At 33.0% G+C, this 24,138-nt stretch overlaps 1 protein-coding gene across 2 annotated transcripts in view; it reads left to right on the top strand.

Moving 5' to 3' along the window:
* ERCC8 (ERCC excision repair 8, CSA ubiquitin ligase complex subunit) overlaps nt 1–22,168 on the top strand; it is a 57,073-nt gene extending 34,905 nt beyond the window's left edge. For both annotated transcript variants that reach the window (XM_012775633.3, XM_076008043.1), the window contains 3 exons: nt 6,903–7,100; nt 11,318–11,398; nt 17,527–22,168. In XM_012775633.3, the coding sequence (XP_012631087.2) occupies nt 6,903–7,100; nt 11,318–11,398; nt 17,527–17,595 (348 nt within the window). In that variant the 3' untranslated portion in view covers nt 17,596–22,168. The remainder of the gene's footprint in view (nt 1–6,902; nt 7,101–11,317; nt 11,399–17,526) is intronic.
* Nucleotides 22,169–24,138: the final 1,970 nt, after the last annotated feature.

The following is a 24,138-nucleotide window of genomic DNA, read 5'->3' as shown; positions in this document are numbered from 1 at the left end:
ATTCCAGTCTTACTATAATAATGATTATACCCAGATCCCTTAACCCTTTGCACTCGCTTGCTTTTTTCTCGATTCCTTGATTCTACTTGGGATTTAATTTTTTAAATACCCCAGATTTTACAAAGTGCAGCAGTAGAATAAAAAACTGGAGTTTCTTTTCATACAAACTTATTTATTTGGATTTTTTTATATTTCAAATTATTGATACATCAAAGAGTAATTTTAATCTCTATAATTTTTGTTAACCATGTTGAGTCACACTCGACATCTGAGTGCAAAGGGTTAAAGCATTTATATAGTATTAATATTAATTATAGTCCTCTCTTTAATCATCTTTCTAGCTAATATTATTCTCATATACTCTAGGTGTCACTTTCATTATTAATACTAATATTAATATAAAGTCAAAATTGTTTTATATCTAGATTACTTTGGAGTTTGCTAATCCCTCATTTTTTTAAAGAGATGCTTATTTGTCATGTCTCAGGATTGAAATTGAAGCATTGGGAAATACAATTTAGAATGTTCCATTCATCATATTATAACATGTTCCTCATCAGGTTGCATCTTCTTTCTTTTCTCATTTTATTCATTTGTTTAGTAAATACTATTGAGCACTTCCCATTTGCCGGGCAGTATTAGACAGTAGTGGGCAAAACATAGAAACATCCTATCCTCATGGAGCTTACATTCCAATGGAGAGGATAAAAGACATCAATCGATCAATACATAGACATATGGATAAATTATATGTAAGACTGGGTGGGTCGGCGCTATAAAGAAAAGCAGAGCAAAGAAAGGAGCATAGGAAGTATTGGGAAGCTGGAATTGCTGTTTTACATAGGGTAGTCAGGGTAGGCCTCACTGAGAAGGTGATATTTGGCCTGAAGGAAATGGAGGAGTAACCCATCAGTTAGTTATTTGGGAAGGAGAGCATTTTAGCCAGAGATAGGAAAAAAGTACAAAGACCCTGAGGTGAGAGCATGCCTGAGATACTCCAGAAATAGCAAGGAGATTCTTGTGTTGGAATTTGTGGAGAGTAACAGAAGATGAGAACAGAAGGAATATGCCAGAACATGTAAGCTTTGTAGTTCTTTGTAAGGATTTTGGCTTTTCTCTGGGTGAGATGGAAAGCCAGTAAAGCCTTCCTATTAGGGAAGTGACAGGATCACTCTAGAAAAGTATCCAGGCATGTGTGCCAAAGCTTAATGTGATAAGTATAAATGGCACTGAATGTATATATAAATCATTAATGTGGTTTTATTCCATTTTTCTCTCCTTGAAGATGATACTTATGTCCTATGGCTTTTTGCTAGTAAACCCATATCTAGAATAGTGTGTTGAAAGTGGATAATACATTTTAAATTGGACTTGATCAAAGTAATTCATACAAAAATGATTATGTTATCCCAGAAATTGACCTACAAAAGATACTTAGGGGAATTTGGGACATCGATCTCAGAAAAGGTAACTCTTAAGGGGAAACACACTCTCTTCAAATTTTAACCCTTTGCACTCACTTGCTTTTTTCTCAATTCCTTTATTCTACTCGGGATTTAATTTTTAAATACCCCAGATTTTACAAAGCATGTCAGTAGAATAAAAAACTGGAGTTTCTTTTCATACAAACTTATTTATTTGAATTTTTTTATATTTCAAATTATTGATACATTTAAAGAGTAATTTTAATCTCTATAATTTTTGCTAACCGTGTCAAATCACACTTGACATCTGAGTGCAAAGGGTTAAAGAGCTATCAGAATAAATTCCAGTCCTGCCATTTGGTAATTTCTTTTTTTTTAATTTGAGACAGATAAAACTGTATACATTTTTCATGTACAACATGATGTTTTGAAACATATATATATATATATATATATACCTTGTAGAGTAGTTAAATTTAGCTAATTAACAAATATATTATCCCACATAGTTATCATTTTTGTGGTAAGAACACTTAACATTCACTCTCTGCATTTTTCAAGAATACAGTGTATTGTACTATAATGACAATGCCATATAACAGATCTCTTGAACTTATTCCTTTTATATAACTGTAATTATATATCCTTTAACTAGCATCTTCCTATATCTCTATTTCCCCTAACCGTCCTAACCTCTGGTAACCACCATTCTATTCACTACTTCTATAAGATCAACTTTTTTAGATTCTGCATAAGAATGAGATCCCGTGTAGTATTTGTCTTTCTGTGTCTGACTTATTTCACTTAACATAATGCCCTCCAGGTTCATCATATGGTTGCAAATAATAGGATTTCCTTATTTTTTATAGCTGAATAGTTTTCCATTGAGTATGTATACCACATTTTCTTCATTCATTCATCTTTTGATGGATGTTTAATTTGGTTCTGTATCTTAGCCATTGTGAATAATGCACAGAGGAACATGAGTGTGCAGCTATCTCTTTGATATATTGATTTACTTTTCTTTGAACAAACACTCAGTAGTGGGATTACTGAATCACATGGTAGTTCTATTTTTAGTTATTTGAGGAACCTCCATACTGTTTTCTATGATGGCTGTACTAATTTTAGTTCCCACCAACAGTATGCAAGCATTCCCTTTTCTCCACATCCTCACCAACAACCAACACTTACTTATCTTTTGTCTCATTGGTACTAGCCATTCTGACAGGTGTGAGGTGATATCTTTATTGTGGTTTTGATTTACATTTCCTTGATGATTATTGATATTGAGCATTTTTTCACACATCTTTTGGCCACTTCTAAGTCTTTTGAGAAATGACTATACAAGTCTTTTGCCCATTTTTTAATTGGTTTGTTTTCTTGCTGTTCAGTTATTTGAGTACCTTATATATTTTGTATATTAACCCCTAATGAGATGTATAGTTTACAAATATTTTCCCCATTCTATAGGTTGTGTCTTCATTCTGATGATTGTTTTCTTAACTATGAAGAAGCATTTTAGTTTGATGTAATCCCATTAGTCTATTTTTGCTTTTGTCATCTATGCTTTTTAGGACATATCCAAAAAATCATTGCCTAGACCAGTGTTATAGAGGTTTTCCTCCAATATTTTGTTCTAGTAGTTTCATAATTTCAGTTCTTAAATGTAAGTCTTTAGTGCATTTGGATCTGATTTTTGTATATGGTAAGAGATAGGATCTAATTTTATTCCTCGACCTTTGGATATCTAGTTTTCCCAGCACCATTATTGAAGAAACTATACTTTCCCCACTGTGTATTCTTGGCATCCTTGTCAAAAATCAATTGACTATAAATCGGTGGATTTATTTCGGGCTCTCTACTCTGTTCTATTGGACTATGTGTCTGTTTTATGCCAGTATCATGCTGTTTTGGTTACTATAGCTTTGTGGTATATTTTCAAGTGAGGTAGTGTGATTCCTCCAGCTTTGCTCTTTTTGCTGAAGATTGCTTTTGCTATTCAGGGTTTTTTGTGATTTCATGTTAACTTTAGGATTTTTTTCTCTATTTCTATGAAGAATGTCATTTGTATTTTAATAGAGATTGCATTGAATCTATATATTGCTTCTAATTGTATGAACATTTTAACTATTCTTTCAATCTATGAACACAGATATCTTTCTGTTTATTTGTGTATTCCTCAGTTTCTTTCATCAATGTTTTATAGTTTTCAGTGTAGAGATCTTTTACCTCTTTGGTTAAATTTATTCCTAAGTATTTTATTTTTCCATAGCCATTGTAAATGGCATTGTTTTCTTGATTTCTTTTTCAGATAGTTTGCTGTTAGTGTGTAGAAATACTATTGATTTTTTTTTTATATATATATCAGTTGGCCAATTAATTTCTTTCGATTTATAGTAGAGACGGGGTCTCGCTCTTGCTCAGGCTGGTTTTGAACTCCTGACCTTGAGCAATCCGCCCGCCTCGGCCTCCCAAGAGCTAGGATTACAGGCGTGAGCCACTGCACCCGGCCTATTGATTTTTATATATTGATTTTGTATCCTGAAGCTTTACTGAATTCATTTACTAGTTCTAACAGTTTTTTGGTGGAGTCTTTAGGGTTTTCTCTATATAAAATTATGTCATCTGGCCAGGCACAGTGGCTCATGCCTGTAATTCTAGCACTTTGGAAGGCCAAGGCAGGCAGATCACTTGAGGCCAGGAGTTTGAGACCAGCCTGAGCAAAAACGAAACCCCGTTTCTACCAAAAGTAGAAAAATTAGCTGGGTGTGGTGGTGTGTGCCTGTAGTCCTAGATACTTGGGAGGCTGAGGCAGGAGGATCACTCCAGCCCAGGAGTTTGAGGTTGCAATGAGCTATGATGATGCCACTATACTCTAACCCAGGGCAAGACCCTGTCTCTAAATAGATAAAAAATAAAATTAAAATAAAAATATAAAAATTATGTCATCTGTAAACAGGGACAATTTAACTTCTTCTTTCCAATTTGGATGCCTTTTATTTCTTTCTCTTGTCTAACTACTCTTGTTGAGACTTCCAGTACTATGTTGAATAGATATGGCAAGAGTGAGCATCCTTGTTGCAGATCTTAAAGGAAAAGCTTACAACTTTTCCTCATTCAGAATGATGTTAGCTGTGGGTTTCTCATATATGGCCTTTATAATGTTTAGGTATATTCCTTCTAACCCTAATTAGTTGAGAGTTTTTTATCATGAAGGAATGTTGAATTATTGAAATTATCATATGGTTTTTGTCCTTCATTTTGTTAATGTGATGTATCACATGTATTCATTTGCCTATGTTGAACAATCCTTGCATCCCTGGAGGGATGATTCCCACTTTATCATAGTGAATGATCCTTTTAATACATTGTTGAACTCAGTTTGCTAATATTTTGTTCAGGATTTTGCATTAATGTTCATCATGGATATTGGCATGTAATTTTCTTATTTTGTTTTCCTTGTGTGATTTTGGTATCAAGGTAATGCTGGCCTTGTAGAATGAGTTTGGGAGTATTCTGTCCTCTTTAATTTCTTGGAAGAGTTTGAGAAGAATTTATATTAGCTCTTCTTTAAATATTTTGTAGAATTCAGCAATAAAGCCATTCAGTTCTGGGCTTTTCTTTGAAGGAAAACTCTTTATTACAGATTCAATCTCCTTACTCATTATTGGTATGCTTAGATTTTCTGTCTTCATAATTCAAACTTAGTAAGTTATATGTGTCCAAGCATTTATCCATTTCTCTAGGTTATCCACTTTGTTGTGTAATTTTGTTCTCTTATAATCCACTGTATTTCTGTGGTATTAGTTGTATAATGTGTCCTTTTTTATCTCTGATTTTCTTAATTTCAGTCTTCTGTCTCTTTTGTGTTTAGTCTAGGTAAAGGTCTGTTGATTTTGTTTATCTTTTCAAAAAGCAACTTTTTTGTTTATGTTTTGTATTGTTTTTCTAGTCTTTATTTGTTTCTGTTCTGATCTTTATTTCCTTCCTTCTACTAAATTTGGGTTTATTTTATTCCTGTTTTTCTAGTTCCTTGAGGTACACACTACTTGTATTCTATGCATTTTTATATTTGGCCTTTATGCTATCCCTGTTTTCTGTATAATTTTCATAATTATGATTTATATAAACCATAGAGGTACTATAACATTATTAGGAATATGCATCTATTCTCAGTTGTTTCTCCTTTTTTTTTTTTCTTTTTTTTAAGACAAGAGTCTTGCTCTGTGGCCCTGGGTAGAGTGCAGTGGCATCATAGCTCACTGCAACCTCAAACTCCTATGCTTAAGTGATCCTCTTGCCTCAGCTTCCTGAGTAGCTGGGACTACAGGCCGCACCATGATGCACAGCTAATTTTTCTATTTTTAGTAGAGATTAGATCTCACCCTTGCTCAGGCTGGTCTTTTTTTTTTTTTTTTTTTTTTTCCGAGACAGAGTCTCACTTTGTCGCCCAGGCTAGAGTGAGTGCCGTGGCATCAGCCTAGCTTACAGCAACCTCAATCTCCTGGGCTCAAGCAATCCAATTGCCTCATGCCTAAGCCTCCCAAGTAGCTGGGACTATAGGCATGCGCCACCATGCCTGGCTAATTTTTTGTATGTATATTTTTAGTTGGTCAATTAATTTCTTTTTAGTAGAGATGAGGTCTCGATCAGCCTGGTTTCAAACTCCTGACCTCGAGCAATCCGCCCACCTCTTTTTGGCCTCCCAGAGTGCTAGGATTACAGGCGTGAGCCACCATGCCTGGCCCATTTCTCATTCTAGATAATGCTGCATTGAATACCTCTGGGCATATAGCTTTTTGCTATTTAATTATTTCCTTAAAGTAAATTCCCAGGAGTAATTACTAGGTCAAGGAGTAAGAATATCTTGGTTGTTCAGTGGGTACAGTTTTGCAATATGAAAAGTGTTCTAGAGATGGATTGTGGTGATGGTTGCACAATAATGTAAATGTACTTAATGTTACTGAACTATACATTTAGAAATGGTTAAGATTTAAAATTTTTTTAAATAAAAAGAATAGAAGGTTATATACCCCCCAAACAAAAGAACATCATTCTTTTGAAAAGAATGGTAGCATAATAAACCATTGGCCTTTTAGAGGAAATAACCAAATTACAGTGCCACCAACATTTTTTACCTCACTTGTACCAATATTGAATGTCTTATATTTCTTAAAATTTCTGCTAAGTGGTCTAAAATGACTCTTCAAGATTGTCTTAATCTGCATATTTATTTCTATTAGGGTTGAAATGTAAATATTTGCCCTTGTGGTTTGTTTTTTTTTTTACTATTTGTATTTCCTTTTATGTGAAATGTACATTCATGTCATTGGCCTTTGTTTCTATTAAGACATTGATCATTTTCCTTAAATTTAAAAGATCTCTTTTTGTAGTATAATATTTGAAGTATTTCTCCTAGTCTTTGTTGTTTTTAATTCAAATTTAAGAAATAACTTTATTATTTTAATCCTACAGGTGAACTATGGAAAAGTTTATAATAACAGTAGAAAAGGATTGAAATTCACTGTCTCCTGTGGCTGCAGTTCAGAATTTGTTTTTGTACCATATGGTAGCACCATTGCTGTTTATACAATTTACTCAGGAGAACAGATAACTATGCTTAAGGGACATTATAAAAGTGTTGACTGCTGTGTATTTCAGTCTAATTTCCAGGTAAGAATGATGCTTAAGGGAATTTAAAATGTTAGGTAGCTAGTTTGCCAGACTAGTTGTATATAAAAGAGTAAATTGTGATTTCATTCTGGGGAGTTATACTTTTTATCCACATTTGAGTTAGGATTTATTCAGTAGAGAATAATACAACCTAGATTTTTAGATGGCATAGGATATATGAGTGAATCAGCATAATACTATGCAACTTGATTGTAATAAATTTTCTTTCTTTTGCATATGGGCTTTATTTATTTAGCAGTTGAAAATCTCTGGTGAATTATCTTGCAAACAAACTTTTGGTTAAAAAATGAAATATAGGTGTTTAATCTCAAAATGTAGTTTGTATATCTTGGTTTATGTGTGGGTGTATCTAAATGTTTGTTTATTTCTTCCTTATTTTCTGTCAATGGCTAACAAAGGTATGCTTTTGAAGTTAATACATACATAATTTCTTAAATACCCATGGCTTTTGTTTGTTTAATATCCTGATCCTTCTTTTTCATGTCACCAGTGGGCAAATTGGCTTTTTTTTTTCAGAGATGTATACACAAATTACCTCATGTGCTCTTTTGAATGAGTCTAATATAGAAAGATAGTTATTTTCCCTGTTTTTTAGGTAAGGAAAATGAAGCTCATGAAAGTTAAATACTGACAGAATGAAAATTATAGATTATTAGAGCATGAAGGAACTTTAACTATCACCTGGTGAAACTCCTATTCATTCATTAATACTGATTACCTAATTTGTGCCTGACACTGTGCTGTACGATATATAGGCCTAATTTTTTAGCCAGTACACACCATTATGGTGATATCTATTAGTAAAATATTCAGTATATCCTACTGGTTGGTAAACAACTGCAACACCAAGCCCCTCAACTGATCTCCAGTCTTAGCCCATTCCCTGGGACCTCTTACATCTTATTTTAGCCTGGCAGCCAAGGGGTACCTCCAGGACCCTGCTCTAACTCTATGGCTAGTATCTCTTCTGATTAAGTAGTATCCTAATGTACCAGTTGTTAAATATTTCATGTGTTTCTTCTGGGAGAAAAACACTAAAGCACCAGAGGTGACATGACTTGCCTCTAATCTGCAAGTAGTTATTAACAAAGCATGATTCTCTGTTCAAAGAAATTCTTAGAATATTGTTCCTCTTTTCTTGTCCACAGTCACTTAGAGACACAGCCAGGATTTTAACTCAGGTATTCTGACTACAAATTATTGCTTCCTACCAAATTGGAGCTTCCTAATAGGTGTGCCTAGAACGGATTAAAATTCTGCCAAGATATTGATTTTTATCAGTCCCCAGAATAACTGAGATAGCCAGAGACCTGGGGCCAGTTGCCTACTAAAAAATACCATTTCTATATGTGCTATGAACTTAGAAACATTTTAATCACTGCACTACATCAGAAAACTCTCAACTTTTATCCCGTTTCACCTGTTCTGATTCTAAAAGGGAAAATAATTATAAATCTTTTTTTCTTATTTTTTTTTCTTTTTTCTTTTCTCTGCAGACACCACTGTGACTTGGGATATAAATCTTAAAAGTAAAAGAAGATAGTACTTTTGCTTCCATTTAGCAGCAGAACATTTTTGCAAATTAAATATTACACAAAAGTCACTATTTGAAAATAAAATATAATAATTCTATCATAAATGTGAAAATCTGACAAAATATATTCAACATCAAAATAAATAATGATAGTAATAGACAACCCATTGACTAAAATAGGAATCCATGCTAGTATAAATAAGTAAATTGGTAAATTAAAAATTTGAGAAGGAATGGGATATTTACATGGTCTCAAAGTATCACCCCATAAAATATTAAATACAAAGATAAAAAGATTGCTTTTACCCTGATGAAGACTGGCATATATCACCTTAATCAAATGATCAAAGTTAACAACCTAGTTATGGGACATCACATCTGTTATATTCCTGGAAAAATTGAATAACCCAAGTTGAATCATGACATGCCAAATTTGAGAGGTAGTCTACAAAATAACTGGTGTGTATCATCAAAATTGTCAAAGTCAAGAAAGCCAAAGAGAGACTGAAGAACTGTTCCAGATTGAAAACTAAAGAGACATGACACAGTATACAGCATGTGATTTTTAACTGGACCCTTTTGTTATAAAGAACTGTACTGAGACAATTGGTGAAACTTGAATGGGGTCTAAGAATTAGATGGTGAATTTTCAGATTTTGTTGGTTACATTGTAATTATATAGGAAAGTATCCTTATTCCTATGAAATATACACTAAATTATTCAAAAGTGATAAGGCTTCATGTTGGCAGCCTAATCTCAGGGAAAAAAAATTCTTTTTTACAACACTTGTAAGTTAAATTTTGAGATTGTTTTATAAGAAAATCTAATTTCCCAAATGAGCCCGTATATCTATTCCAAACACTTCAAGGCTTCTTAATTCAAATCCCTCCAGGTATTCTTTATTAATCATTCAAATTTAAGTGCTGCCTTTTTAAATCTCTATTGAACATCTACAAAACATCCTTTATGTCTTAGAACTTATCATGAATTACCTTGTAAGTTTATCTTACCAAGTTATCTTGGGTATATATCTTGCCTTCTCAGGAAAACTACATTATTCAAGGGCAGTAAACATCTGGGCATATCTTCACATCATCTATAGGTAGTATAACCATGTATTCTAGATTTTATAATACAATCAGTAAAATTTTGTTTTATTTAGGAAATTTAATAATGTATATCTAATATAGTTTAATTTTTTAAAATCTATATTTCTTATAAATAACTTGATAATTTTATTTTCCCTTTACCCAAACCCTGACTTAAATAAAAATTACTAATTTTACCATGCCTTAAATTGTTTTTGAGATATACAATAATAAAAATAAATAATTGCATAGCAGAGCAGGCATAAAAAACTGTTAAACATAATTGTTAGAAACATAAAAATATATTTGTGAGGAAAAAAATCACGTAGTCATTCAGGGTTTTATAACCACTTAACATCTTGCTGCTTTCCCTTTCTCATTTGCACAGTAGTTTGTTATTATTATCATCATCGTTATTATTATTGACTTATTCTTTGATATTGTTTTTTCCCTTGATACTGAGCATTTGGTTTATATCCTCTCTTTTCTCTTGACATTATGAGTATTTTCCCATATCATTAAGTATTCAAAAACAATTTCAATGGCCATGTAATATTCTATCATGTGACTCAACATTAATTTACTGATAATGATTCCTCTATTATTAGACAGTTATTTCTGTTTTTTGTTATAAACATTACAATGATGACATCCTTGAATTTCATGTGTGACTTTGGCATAATTTTTAGAAACATGAACAAAAACTTTTGATATATCCTGAGATTCTATTCTCCAAAAAGATTACACCAATTTATACCCTGTATATGAGAGTATGTATTTCACTGCCCCATAGGAGTGTTTTTAGTAATAGCCAATATTCCTTCAGTTTTGTTAGGGAAGGGAGTGAGTATGGTCCAGCCATGAGCAAACAGCATATCTGTAAAAACACTGGCATACTGTATGTTAGCCCAAGCTTACCCTTATGAAGTAAACTTCTAAACAGCTTGGGTCTTCAGACTCTTCCATTGAATAGCAGCCAGTTAGGCAGTTGGAAGCTAAATAAAACTTTGTGAATTTTTGGCCTATTTTAGTAGAAACTCATATGGCTTCTTCATTGAAGTGTTTATTTAAATTCAGTTATTGACAAAGAAGGATAAACTCTTTATTCCATTTTTTTTCTCTATTATGACATTTGAAATATATAAAAACTATGATTGGTAAAAACCACTTGTATAGGCTGGGTGCAGTGCCTCATACCTGTAATCCTAGCACTTTGGGAGGCTGAGGCAGGAGGATCACTTGAGCTGGAGGTTACAGTGAGCTACAATGATGCCACTGCACTCTACCCAGTGTGACAGAGTGAGACTCTGTCTCAAAAAAAAAATCACTAGCATAATGAGTGGTTTTGTAAAATTTTCACAGTATTAGTTAGCTCTGACATATCCTAATACTATTTTTAAATACAAAACAAAGTTTTACTACATCTTAAACAAAGAAAAGAAAAAAGAACATCTGCCTAGTTTCTTTAGGGAGTAGAAATAGAATTAATCATTTCAAAAACTGATATGTTCATTTCAGTTTGGTACTGATTTTAAATTGATCCACAATCACATTGTTGCTCTCTGTTTTATAGGAACTTTATAGTGGTAGCAGGGACTGCAATATTCTTGCTTGGGTGCCATCTTTATATGAACCAGTTCCTGATGATGATGAGGTAAATATTTGTACAAATTGTCCAGTGACTTCTAAATCATGAGAAATAAAGTTTTATTAATTTATATGAGAGAGACTTTTAAAGTAGTTCTTTCTATTTTTATTATTGTAAAAATAATTTGCCTATTATAACACATTTGCAAAAATCAGAAAAATACCAAAACGTAAAATTTCTTAAGTTGAATTAATCAACATTAACATTCTGATTTATTTCATTGTTTTTTCATATGTATATGGTTTTTTTAACATAGTTAATACCATGGTTGGACATACAACTTTGTATCTTACTTTTCTCATTAACATTGTACAGTAGCCTTTTTCTATGTCATTAATAACTGTGAACATTATTTATAGTGATATAGTATTCTGTCGTTTATATACCACTATTTAAATATTTACCTATTTGGAGACATTTCTGTCGATTATTTTAAACAACATCAAGGTGAATATTTGTTCATAAATTGTTCATATATCTGATTATTTATTTGAATAGATTCCTAGAGGAAGAATTATCTCTTAAATGATCATGTATGACATTTTTAAAGGTCTTTATTCACCTGTCAAATTTTACCAATTTATACTCTTAACAGCAATGACAGTGCCTATCTTAAAGCATGAATTAGTATAAATATGACAGTGTGAATAAAGAGCCTTAAAAATGCAGTGGGTAAACAAAGATGAAGAAGATATAATCCCTGGCCTTAATAGCCTCTGCATTTTTTTTTTTACTTATCAAGCAATGGAAAAATAATCTAAAGGTGTTATCTCTCCCACCAAAGATTATTCTACTAAGCACTGTTAATCATCCTCATTTATCTTAATTTCTAGGATATAAAAAGTTTAATATCTACAAACAATGTTTATATAAATAAGTTTTTAAGTTGGAAATATAAATAATGTAGTTAGAAATACCTCAAAGTATTCTTAACCAAGTCATAGTAAAAACAAAACATCTTAAATGGAGGTCGAAAAAAGTTATTGATCATGCAAGTTTGACATTCAAAAAGCATTTTTCATATACTGTACTTAATTCCTTTAATGAAAATAGGACTATGTCAAAAAAAAAACATAGGAAATAGGATTTTTACAGGGGTAGTTGATGACACCTAGCAGCTACTGACAAAATTTATTTCATACTTAAATTTGCAACTGTTATGGTTTACTACAGGGTAAATCCTGTGAATTATTTTCTTTTGGCTCTAATCCAAAGAGAGAGAGAAAAACCCATGTTGATAAATCTTCAAGCAGCTAGCCAAATGCCATACGAATACTTCCAGATTTTATCTCATGTCTAATTTGGTTTATTATGGCTTGATTAGTTTTAGTGTACAGCTGCTTTTGATGACTAAATATTCTTTTGGATAAAGTCTAATAGGGTCAAATAGATGGGTTTAGCCATTTGTTTTACATTATTATTTAATTATTGTATCCTACTCTTTGAGCATTACTGTATACATTAAATCCAAGTTATAACACTATAGGCCATATTAGGAAGTATAACAATCATTTACCAAATGAAACAATAAAAATATAATAAATGTAAAGTAAATCTATCAAAACTTACACATAAAAAAAGATGTTAGAAGAAAATTAAATTGTTTAATGTATAAAGACAATATGTGACTCCGATGGTTTATTTCATTGTTATGTAGTTATAGTGGTAGTTTTGACTCCTTACCTAAAAGAACTTTGTATATGAAAAATTAAGCAAAACAAGTAGAAAATCAAATAGAGATACACAACAAACAAGTTGGCTCACGCCTATAATCCTAGCATTCTGGGAGGCCAAGGTGGGCAGATTGCTCAAGGTCAGGAGATCGAAACCAGCCTGAGCAAGAGCAAGACCCCGTCTCTACTATAAATAAAAAGAAATTAATTGGCCAACTAATATATATAGAAAAAATTAGCCAGGCATCATGGCGCATGCCTATAGTCCCAGCTACTCAGGAGGCTGAGGCAGCAGGATTGCTTGAGCCCAGGAGTTTGAGGTTGCTGTGAGCTAGGCTGACACCCCGGCACTCACTCTAGCCTGGGCAACAAAGGGAGACTCTGTCTCAAAAAAAACCAAAACAAACAACAAACAAGTTGAGGTTTATATTTAAGTTTTAGAGCTATAGAACTTTATCTTTTGAAATACATTGTTCAGAATCTTTAAGATAGCAGTTATTCTCATATTAATATGAAATGGCACGTGCTAAGTTTATTTCCATAAAACTTCAGTTTGAAAGATTCCTGTCAATGTTGGTATAACATGAATATGATCATGATGCAGATCCCAGTAGAGAAGTCTGTCTGCACAAGATTGTATTCCTCACATGGATGTTTACAATTTGACTCATATTTTAAAGTATTTTTACGAGAAAAAATAACGAAAAGAAAAAATATAAATAAATAAAATAATTTTTAAAAGAGAACCAAAATGACATAAAAGAAAAAAATAAATAGAAGAGTTTTTAACTCAACTATCAAATAAATGACTTGCAGTTTCCCAAGGAGGCAGTATAGCACAGTACAAAACAAAACACACATGCCTATACACACACATACTTAGCTTTTAGCTTTAGATAAACCTGTGTTTGGATTTCAGTTCTACCATTCATTACACTTGTGATCTGGGACAAGCTTATGATATTTCTAAATATCAGAATTGTCAAATCAAAGTTGTTCTTATTTTCTTTTCAAATCTACCCTTAAGATAACAAAGATAATCCCTTATGGGTGTTTCTCCTGATATCCAAAGTTTCTGTTTAAAGAAAGCAAAGTCATTGGATGATAGGAACAAGATTTATGGTCTTTAAGTATAATCCTATTATTAACTGGCAGGCTGTTTTATTATATTCTGAGAAATATGGCTTCCTTTTGCCCCAACTTCTTAAAACTTGGTCATTATCAAGCAGGCCTATCAGTAGCTCCTAATCTCATGTTCTTATGAGAGATCTATCGCGCAGGTTTATTACAGTTTAAATCTGACCTCTTATCAAGAATCTTACTTTATTTTTGACATTCACACAATACATAGCTATTTTACTTACCACTTGTGTAGGTGTATTAATATAATGACTTGCTGACCCAAACAACCCTGTGACTTTCAGGTAATTACTAGTCAAAAATTTGAAAGTTATCGAAATATATCCTAGTAGATGTTAAGTTTCATTTCATTTCTCCTGCCCATTTTTTGGACCTGGACTAGGTCCCCTCTAAACTTACTTTTCTTTAACTCCATAACATTTACAACTATCTGTCAGTAGAACTGGCAACCTGGTGAGATAGAGATGAATAAGCACAGGCTGGTTGTCCACTAGGAGGAGATGTTGTAGAGAAAACTGAAGTAACACTAGATCAGTGGGTCTCAAACAGTAATGTGTACTACATCTATCCACATTGTTACTGCAGCTTTTAACTACCAGTATATTTTATTTGTGATTGTTTTACTAATAAAATATATTTCTAGTTATACTGTAATACCTTTAATTTTGTTTCATTAAAAACAGCAAAATAATTTATATGCAACTATATTACAATTTTCACTTATTTTTGCTTTTATGCTGAGTTTTCAAATGAAATTAAAATGTTTAGTAGGTTACACATTGGGCTTCCATTGTAGAATTAGGGAGCATAAACTTTATGTGGCTTACCCATCCATGGACATGTTTAGTAGATATCTAAGGCAGAATTAAAGGCTTCAAAAGACAGAGTAGGACCCAGCCCCCCAATGATGATGCATCTTTGAATAAATTCTCACTAAATAACCTAACAGTAAATTATAAACTCAAAAAGACAGGAAATTCAGGAAATGTTTGGATGAAATAATAAATGAACAGGCTTCAGTACACTATTATTGCAAATAAAAGTAGACTTCTGCTAGAAATTAGTGAGTAGGTAACTAAGGTTTGATGATAGTTTTATATCTGAACATTTGGGGTATAATGGATATTTGATTGTACACCTAAGTGACAATAGCCAACATTAGGTTTAGTGATGCACTCTGATCTAATTAACAACAATAAAGAATGCCTAAATTAATACAGGCAGTCCCCGGGTTACAGACGACCTGACTTAACGGCATCCCATACTTAAGAACAGTCTCCCAAGGCTCCCCATAAGGATAATTTATAATTAAATTAATAACTCGGGAACTAATTTCTTCCATGTATATAAACAAAACCTGCCTGGCATAAGTGGTTGGCATAGCATCTTTATGCTAGCAGCTAGTCTCATTGTTTATACGGTCACACAGCATCACTTTCATCTTAACTTTTTAGTTCAATTTTGTGAGTTTGTGTTTACCCTTATGACCATGCCTCCAAAAAGAAGTCTGCTGCAAGTCTAGGTGAGCCTGCAGGGAAGAGAAAGGTGATTACAATGGAAACAAAAGTAGAAATAATTAAATGTTCGGAGAAAGACCAGATGCCATCATTCATTGGGAAAGCATTAGGCTTCAGTTGCTCAACTATTGGAACAATTATAAAGGATAAAGTAAGAATAAGGGAACATGTGAAAGGCAGTCCTCCAATGAAAACATCAATTATTACTAAACAGTGTATGGATTAATTATTGAAATGGAAAGGTTATTATTGATTTAGTTAGAAGACCAAAATAAGCGTACTATTCCTATTAGCCTAGCATTGATGCTAGGTGGCATTAGAAGTGTTAAACTTTAATATTCTATTTTGAAATTTCTCCTTTCTCCTATCTAAACTTTTTGTATGAGTTTGTTTTTATTTTTTTTTAATTAAAAGAGCACAATAGTTTCTATATAACTTAACCTCTGTACTGTTATTATAGTATTACACTGTATTATTATTACCACATATGAGCCATTATAGTTTTGTTGTTATTATTACCATATATGTGCTGTTCATCGGGGATCCCAGTTACATACAAATCCAACCTAAAGATGTTTTCAGGAACTTACCTTTCCATAACCCAGGGACCACCTGTATAATTATTCTCCAACTAGCCTAGCTGATACTTGGGAAATTTACTGGGAACACTCACTTTTTCTATTGTTTTCATTGTTTGAATTGTAAGATTCTAAGTCATTATGTTCATCAAAAAGGAAATAAATATATGAGATGTGTAGTAGAGGTTTTTCTTAACAAAAAATATTTCTGTAAGTTGTAAAAGGCAAAACATCTAAGCTAACTTAAGAGTAGTCTTGATGTTAATACATTATTGGAATTTGGATCTAAACAAACTTGTAGCAAATGTAAAAGCTGCAGAATCAGAAGCAGACCTGGCTCATAATTCCCAGATACTTTAAAAATGAGACTATCTTAAAGCCCTTTTAGTCATTTGACAGAGAATAAGAAGGTTCCCATTCAGAAGTTTTCCCAAAAAAGTGAATTTATTTGAAACACCACAAATAAAGGTTCTGTAGTTGCTGATTACCTTTATTCGATGTGCCTCTAAAGTTGTAAGAATACTGTGATATTTGTTGTTGTTTGAAATAACCATCATCTAAATGCGCGTTATCCTTCAGAAAAATCTCTGAGGTAAACCTATGTGCTGATTACAAATATGTTACCACTTCTGACATATTTTTCATGTGTTACTAAACTATTTTACCAACTATTTAAAAATAAGTAAATAAACCTCACTATTTACAACTCATAATTACTTTTTGGACTAAAATGGTATTACTCAGCTTGATGAACACCTTATCCCCATATTTGGTTATTTATAAAAGTCAATTATATCCAACATTGGGTTGCCAACATTAATATTTTAGACTGCTAAGTCAGACTATATATCTGGAATCCAGTCTTAGCCCCATAGATATCAATGTACCACCTTCTCCAAGGTTAATTCCAAAGAGTTGCAGGAATACCCTGAGCAACAGCATCAGGGTATATATATATATATGTGTGTGTATATGTATTTGTGAAGTGACTATTGATACTTTGAACAAAACAGCTTATTTGGATAAAGTCTAGTATGTCTGTTTAAAAGGAAGTTATATTGTAAAAGGAGTATTTCTTACATTATTTTTGTTTTGAAATTAATAATTATGCAGTTTCTTTCAAAATAATGTAATTGCTACTCATCTGGTATATTTCTTAACTATACTGTGAACCTAAAATTATGAAGTAGAAAATAGAATTTTCCTTTTTCTTTTTCTCTTTTTAGACTAAAACCAAATCACAGTTAAATCCAGCCTTTGAAGATGCCTGGAGCAGCAGTGATGAGGAAGGATGATTGTTGACCTTCAGTTCCTTTGTGTCTGTGTTGATGAAACTTTTTTAGTAGGACTATGTGGGCTTTTTTTAAACTGTCCTGTCAATTCTTGACAACTGAATTTGGATCATTTTCCCCCATGTTTTAAAATGAGGTTAATATTTACACAAAATCCTAAAACAGATTTCTATATGGTTTATCAAAACATGTCTCCTTAATCCCACTTGTGGCCTAAGGCAACCCCTGTTGTTACAGTACAAGGACACAAGCCACTGTGCCTCAATTGGGACCTTCAGCAGATTCTATGAACTATAAGATGCTGCAAGATCTGCAGCTGATCAGAGGATCAGCAAGTAGAAGTTATCAGCATTGACTTTCTCATACTGGCTGTACCATTAGCCTGCTCATTTCCACCTTCAAGAATGATTTTACTGAGGATGATTACATCAAAAGTAGTAGTTGGAAAGGTATTGTCAAAATTATTTTATACTTTCTTATTTGTGTATTCACATTATACAATGATTTCATTTAATTGACTGTTGTCTAAATTTATGTTAAATATTTTTGGACTCAGTTTCTTCCACAATCCAAAAAGTGCACCACAGAAGGCTTTTAAGTTGGCAAAAATCCCATGTTTACTTTATTTTAATGTCAGAGCTTGCACTCATGCTTGAACTCCCTTTCTATGAAACTCATTAAGATGTGACCAAATCCTACTTCATTCATGCAAGCAGAAATGTCCTGGCAGGAAATCTGGCTTAAACATAAAATGTTTTCATAAAATTTCTATTTTATTGTCTCCTTTTATGTCAACCCACAAATGATTATCATGAAGCTCATCTTGATATTCCCTTTCTTCCTGATTCTTACCAGCAGGAGACTAGTAATAGAGGTTTTTGTGAGCTTGAATACAAAATATATAGTTATTGAGTTTTTAAATGTATTACAGTTAGGCCTCATATCAGACCTTTCTGGCTAAGTATTTTCCATACACTTTCTTTTACAATTGATTTTTTTCAATTGACAGATAAAGTTGTATGTTTTTACTGTATACAGCATATTGTTTTGAAGCAAATATACATATGGACTGACTATACCTAGCTATTAACATATCATTACTTCACACAGTTATCATTTTTGCAGTGAGAACATTTTACATCCATTCATTTAGCATTTTTCAAGAATACAATATATTAGCTATAGTTACCATGTTGTATGATAGATCTTTTGAACTTATTTCTCCTATTTTACTGAAATTTTGTTTCCTTTGACCAGTGTCTCCCTAGCCACCCTCTAAGCCCCAAGTAACCACCATTCTATTCTCTACATCTATGAAATCAACTTTTTAGATTCCACATATGAGTTAGATCATGTGGTATTTGTCTTTCTGTGCCCATCTTATTTGACTTACCATCATATCCTTCAGGTCCATCCATATTGTTATGAATGACAGGGTTTCCTTTTTATGGCTGTATAGTATTTCATTATGTATAGATACCACATTTTCTTTATCAGTTCATCCATTGATGGACACTTAGGTTGATTCCATTTCTTGGCTATTGTGAATAAGGCTGAAATGAACATGGGAGTGCAGATATCTCTTCAACATACTGATTTCATGTCCTTTGGATATAAGCCCAGTAGTGAGTTTGCTGATTCATATGGTAGTTCTGTTTGTAATTTTTTGAGGAACCTCTATACAGTTTTCCATAATGGCTGAATTAATTTACATTCCTACCAACAGTGTTAGATGGTTCCCTTTTCTCCACATCCTCACCAGCACTTGTTATCTTTTGTCTTATTGATGATAGCCATTCTAACAGATGTGAGGTGATATTTCACTGTGGTTTTAACTTGCATTTACCTGATGATTAGTGCTATTGAGCATTTTTTCATATGCCTGCTGGCCATTTGTATGTCTTCTTTTGAGAGATGTCTATTCAGGTCCTCGGTCCCATTTTTTAATTGTGTTGTTTTCTTGTTATTGAGTTGAGTTCCGTATATATTTTGGCTGTTAATCCCTTGTCAGATCTGTAGTTTGTAAATATTTTCTCCTATTCTGTAGGTTGCCTCTTTACCTGTTAATGGTTTCCTTTGCTGTGCATATGCTTTTTAGGTTGATGTTATTCCATTTCTCTATATTTGCTTTTGTTGCCTGTGCTTTTTTGGTCAGATCCAAAAAACTATTGCCCAGATCAGTTTCATAGAGCTTGTTCCCTATGTTTTCTTCTAGTGGTTTCATAGTTTTGAATAGTTGATTTTCTTAAGCTCAGACCATCCTACTCTCACTTTTTTCCCCTCTGGGGAATGTGTTTGAGCTTTGAGAAGGCTATTAAAATTGGAAATTTTTTTTTTTAATTTTAAGAAAAAGGAAGTGTTCATCCAAACTGCAAATAACTGTTTTGCTTCTTTATAGTTATATAAATATATATGCTTATTGTAAATAATTTGAACAACATAAAAACCCAAAAAAGAAAATAACAGACACCTGGAATCATAATACCATAAGGTAATCACCGGTAACATTTTGGTAGCTTTTCTCCCATGCATCTCTTTATGACACATGTAATTTTGCATAATAGGATGTTTGATATGCTGCTGTTATCATAGAAGCTTCTCTCTTCCCACATTAGCTCCTCGTTCCCATCCCTTACCCCTCCTGCTACAATCCAATTTATTAACCTAGTATGTGTTCTTTCACATAACAATCCTACAATTTATCCTATCTATGTACAATTTATGGGGATGTATTTTTATTTTGCAAAAATGGGATATACACAGTTCTATCTTGACTTTTTTCCAGATACATAAATTCTTCTGTGTCTTCTGTTATAACAAAGTCATTCTTTTTTTAACTGCATAATACTCCATCTTGTGAACATACCCCAATTTTTTTTCAACCAATCTCCTCTTTAGGGTGACATATATAGTACTAAAGATTATGAACTGTGCTTTATTTTCTTGAGGTGGTGTATTTGGGTGGTGCTATTTAGTTATTGAATATCATTTTTTCCTCTGGTAAAAGGAAATTATAGTTTTGCTGGGTATAAGATTGTTAGGTTCTGGTCCTTTGTTTCATTATTCTGTAGCTATCGTGTCCACTTTTTCTAGCTTCTGGTATTGCAAATGAGAATTCCAAAGCCAGTTTGATTTTTGTTCCCCACTGTAGGGAATTCACTCTTTACAGCTGGAAGTTTGTAAACTGTGAGGTTTTTTCTCTCTTTATCCTTACAGTTTCTTAATTTTATGAAGATATCTGATATCTTTTGTTTTTTATCCCATCACTTGGACTTCTTATGAGCTCTTTCACTCTGAAGCCCCAAACCTTTTCTCAGCTCAGGGATATTTTCTTCTAATATTTGTCTAATTGTTGCTTCTCCTTTGTCTTTTTTTACTTATCTTCTTAAGATCATCAATAATTACATGTAAAGTCTACCCTGATCTCTCCTTCAGAGTCTTAATTTGTTCTTCCTGCTTGCTTTTTATGAAATTCTTAGAATATTGTCTGGCATATAGTAGATGCTCAATAAGTACTTGTTTTGTTGTTTCTGCTCTGTACTTTGCAATATTATGCTTGAACTTCAAGGTTATTAATTCAAGCTTGATTAACCATCAGGGGAGACATTTAAATTGTTGTTTTATTCCTCTCCCCATACTATACCCTCATTTTATTTATTTATTTATTTTTTTCAGCATATTATAGGGGTACAAATGTTAAGGTTATGTATATTGCCCTTGCCCCTTGACCCCCTGGAGTCAGAGCTTCAAGCGTGTCCTTCCCCCAATTGGTGGGTATCACACTCATTATGCATGTATATATGTAGACATATATCAGAGAAATATTGGAGGTCTTTAGAGGCTTCCACTTGAAACTTTTTTAAAATTGTAAAATTGTTTATGCAATTAATATTTGTCAAGCCTATTCACAGGGTATATTAATCAACTTTTTATGAATGCAGTGATCACCTATAACTTCTCTCCAATGCTTTCTACATTTGACATATTTTCCTTCCATGCTGTTTTGCCTAGTAATATGTGTGTTTTCAACACTTAAGGTACTTGTACCCTGCCATATTTCAAAGAAACATCTATGCCAGTTGTTTATTTCACTTCAACTTGATTCCAGTTTTAACTAGAACCATTCATGGAATTCCTGTGAAATGCTTAGTTTTTAAAAGTGTATAGAAATAGTAAATGTACCTGTTTTATTGACATAGCCCTAAATCTATGCTTAACCAGAAGCCTAAAAAAATAGCATCACAGTTTGGCTTGACCTCTCTTTTATGCTTGCTACCAAGCCTTTACTTTACAATTGATTAAGGAAACACCTTAATAAAGAAAAAAGTCATCCCTTTAACTGAGCATTCTTTCTGTACAGTTTATGCTAAAAAGCCCTATTTAAACTAGATCTTTAAAAACCTTTAAAGAAAGCTCTGAAAATTAACCCTTAAACTATACCAATTGTAATACCAGACAAAATAACTTCAAAATGAAGATTATTCAGTAAAGGATAGGTATGTAGTTCTATTTCAGAAATATTACTCATTAGCAATACACTAATACTTGGTTTTCCTTTTTTTTTTTTTTTTTTTTTTTTGAGACAGAATCTCACTCTGTCGCCTGGGCTAGAGTGCCAAGGTCTCAGCCTAGCTCACAGCAACCTCCAACTCCTAGGCTCAAGCAATCCTACTGCCTCAGCCTACCAAGTAGCTGGAACTATAAGCTCGCACCACCACATTCAGCTAAGTTTTTCTATTTTTAGTAGAGACAGGGTCTCACTCTTGCTCAGGCTGGTCTCAAACTCTTGGCCTCAAGTGATCCTCCTGCCTGAGCCTCCCAGAGTGCTAGGATTACAGGCATGAGCCACCACGCCCAGCCAATACTTGGTTATTTCTATAAAAATGATATAACTACTGAAGATTAAAAAAGCTAAAGGCATTTCAGTAAATTATCAATTTTTATAGACAAATTGGTAAATTTCCTTTCCTCGAGTCAGAGCTTTCTAGCTCTGACTAGAAAAAGTAATTTTTTAATTTTTTTCTACATTCAGGTAATTGTTTTTCTTTCTGGAGTGCAGTGGTGTGATCCTAGCTAGGTATAACCTCAAACTTCTGGGCTCAAGCAATCTTCCTGCCTCAGCCTCCCAAGTAGCTAGGCCTATAGGCCTATAGATGGATGCCACCATGCCCAGTCAAGGTACTAATTATTGAGCCTGAACTTAAAAACTCTAAAATATCATTAAAGAACTAAACATCAGTTAAACTGTGCTAGAAATGGAATGGCAAAAAAGGCTGGCACACTTGGGATTTTTGTCTTTCAAAAAGTATAGCAGAGAACACTGATTACAGAAAATAATTACTTTGTATTGTGATGAAGGTTCTAGACATCTGAAAGTTAAATTTAGCCCTCAGGTCTATTAGAGTTGGTTCTTGTGTTTTAATTCTGGAAAATATTAAATTCAGGGGACAAATCTAACAAGGTTTAATCATCCATATGGCTTTTCTTCTTTGCAAAGAGTATATGAAGTCCTTCTGTGCTACCTAGAATTACTGTAGTAAACCTTGGTGCTTAAAATTATTACAAGTCATTCATTATAATACAAGTTTATCTATCTTACTGGCTCTGTCAGCAACATCCTTACTTAAATACAGGAGGCATAATTCTTTGCTGCCATCTAGTTTTTTGTTTTCTGTTTTTTTCTTTTTGAATTAGGCAATTACAACTTGAAAACAAGGGGGAATAATGAGACAAACAACTGTATCGTGACCTCTCTTAGTTCTCTGTTTCTCTGTGTGTAGGTTTCTACAAATGACCTATACCCTCTTGACTCCTCATGAAGGTACTCGTAAACTTTGTACTAGTGGATTGATATAGTTTCCCTAGTTCGTGCTTTCCTGAGGCTTGGAAAGAAATGGTGTCACAGTCCTAACCTGATTAGTTATTCTGTCTCTAAAAACACAATTAAGTAAATGTTTAAGACGAAGTTCTTCAAGCTCCTTGTGTTTTTTTGCTTTGTTAGTTTGTTGATGGTTATGGTTACTGCGTAAGATTTTGCAGAACTTCTAGCCAGGTAGCCCTAGGTCTGGCCAGTAATGTTTTTTTGGCAATGGTGGTCATCTCTTTAAGGCTACTAATGATTGGCTCAGGTGACTCGCAGGAGCCACTTCTCTTTTGTTCATTTTATCCTTTGTGGCAACCGCACTAAATTAGGGTTTGTTAATACCTTGTACAAACACCAGCAGGTGCAGGAGAGCTGCTACTCCTGTGTGGCTCAGACACTTAACTCTCCAGCTTCCCTTCACCCGTTGTGATGCCATCATTCACTGTTGTGTGACTTTGTATATTTTCTAAATAAATATGCTATTCAGAGTTTTGCTAAAATATGGAAATAACATTCCTAATAAGTCTTTGAGAATAAGAGTTATAATATTAACTGTTTTTATTGTACTATTGTTTTCTTATATATGTTATATATGCAAAATTCTATCAGAGTTTCAGTAAGTACTATGGAAAGAAGTTATTAAAAAAAAACTCAGTGATGCTCACTTTGGCCATTAAAGAATG

This window comes from Microcebus murinus, chromosome 11 (genome assembly GCF_040939455.1).
Source record: "Microcebus murinus isolate Inina chromosome 11, M.murinus_Inina_mat1.0, whole genome shotgun sequence".
NCBI classification, from domain to species: domain Eukaryota; kingdom Metazoa; phylum Chordata; class Mammalia; order Primates; family Cheirogaleidae; genus Microcebus; species Microcebus murinus.
This window is presented reverse-complemented; position numbering and strand designations above follow the sequence as displayed.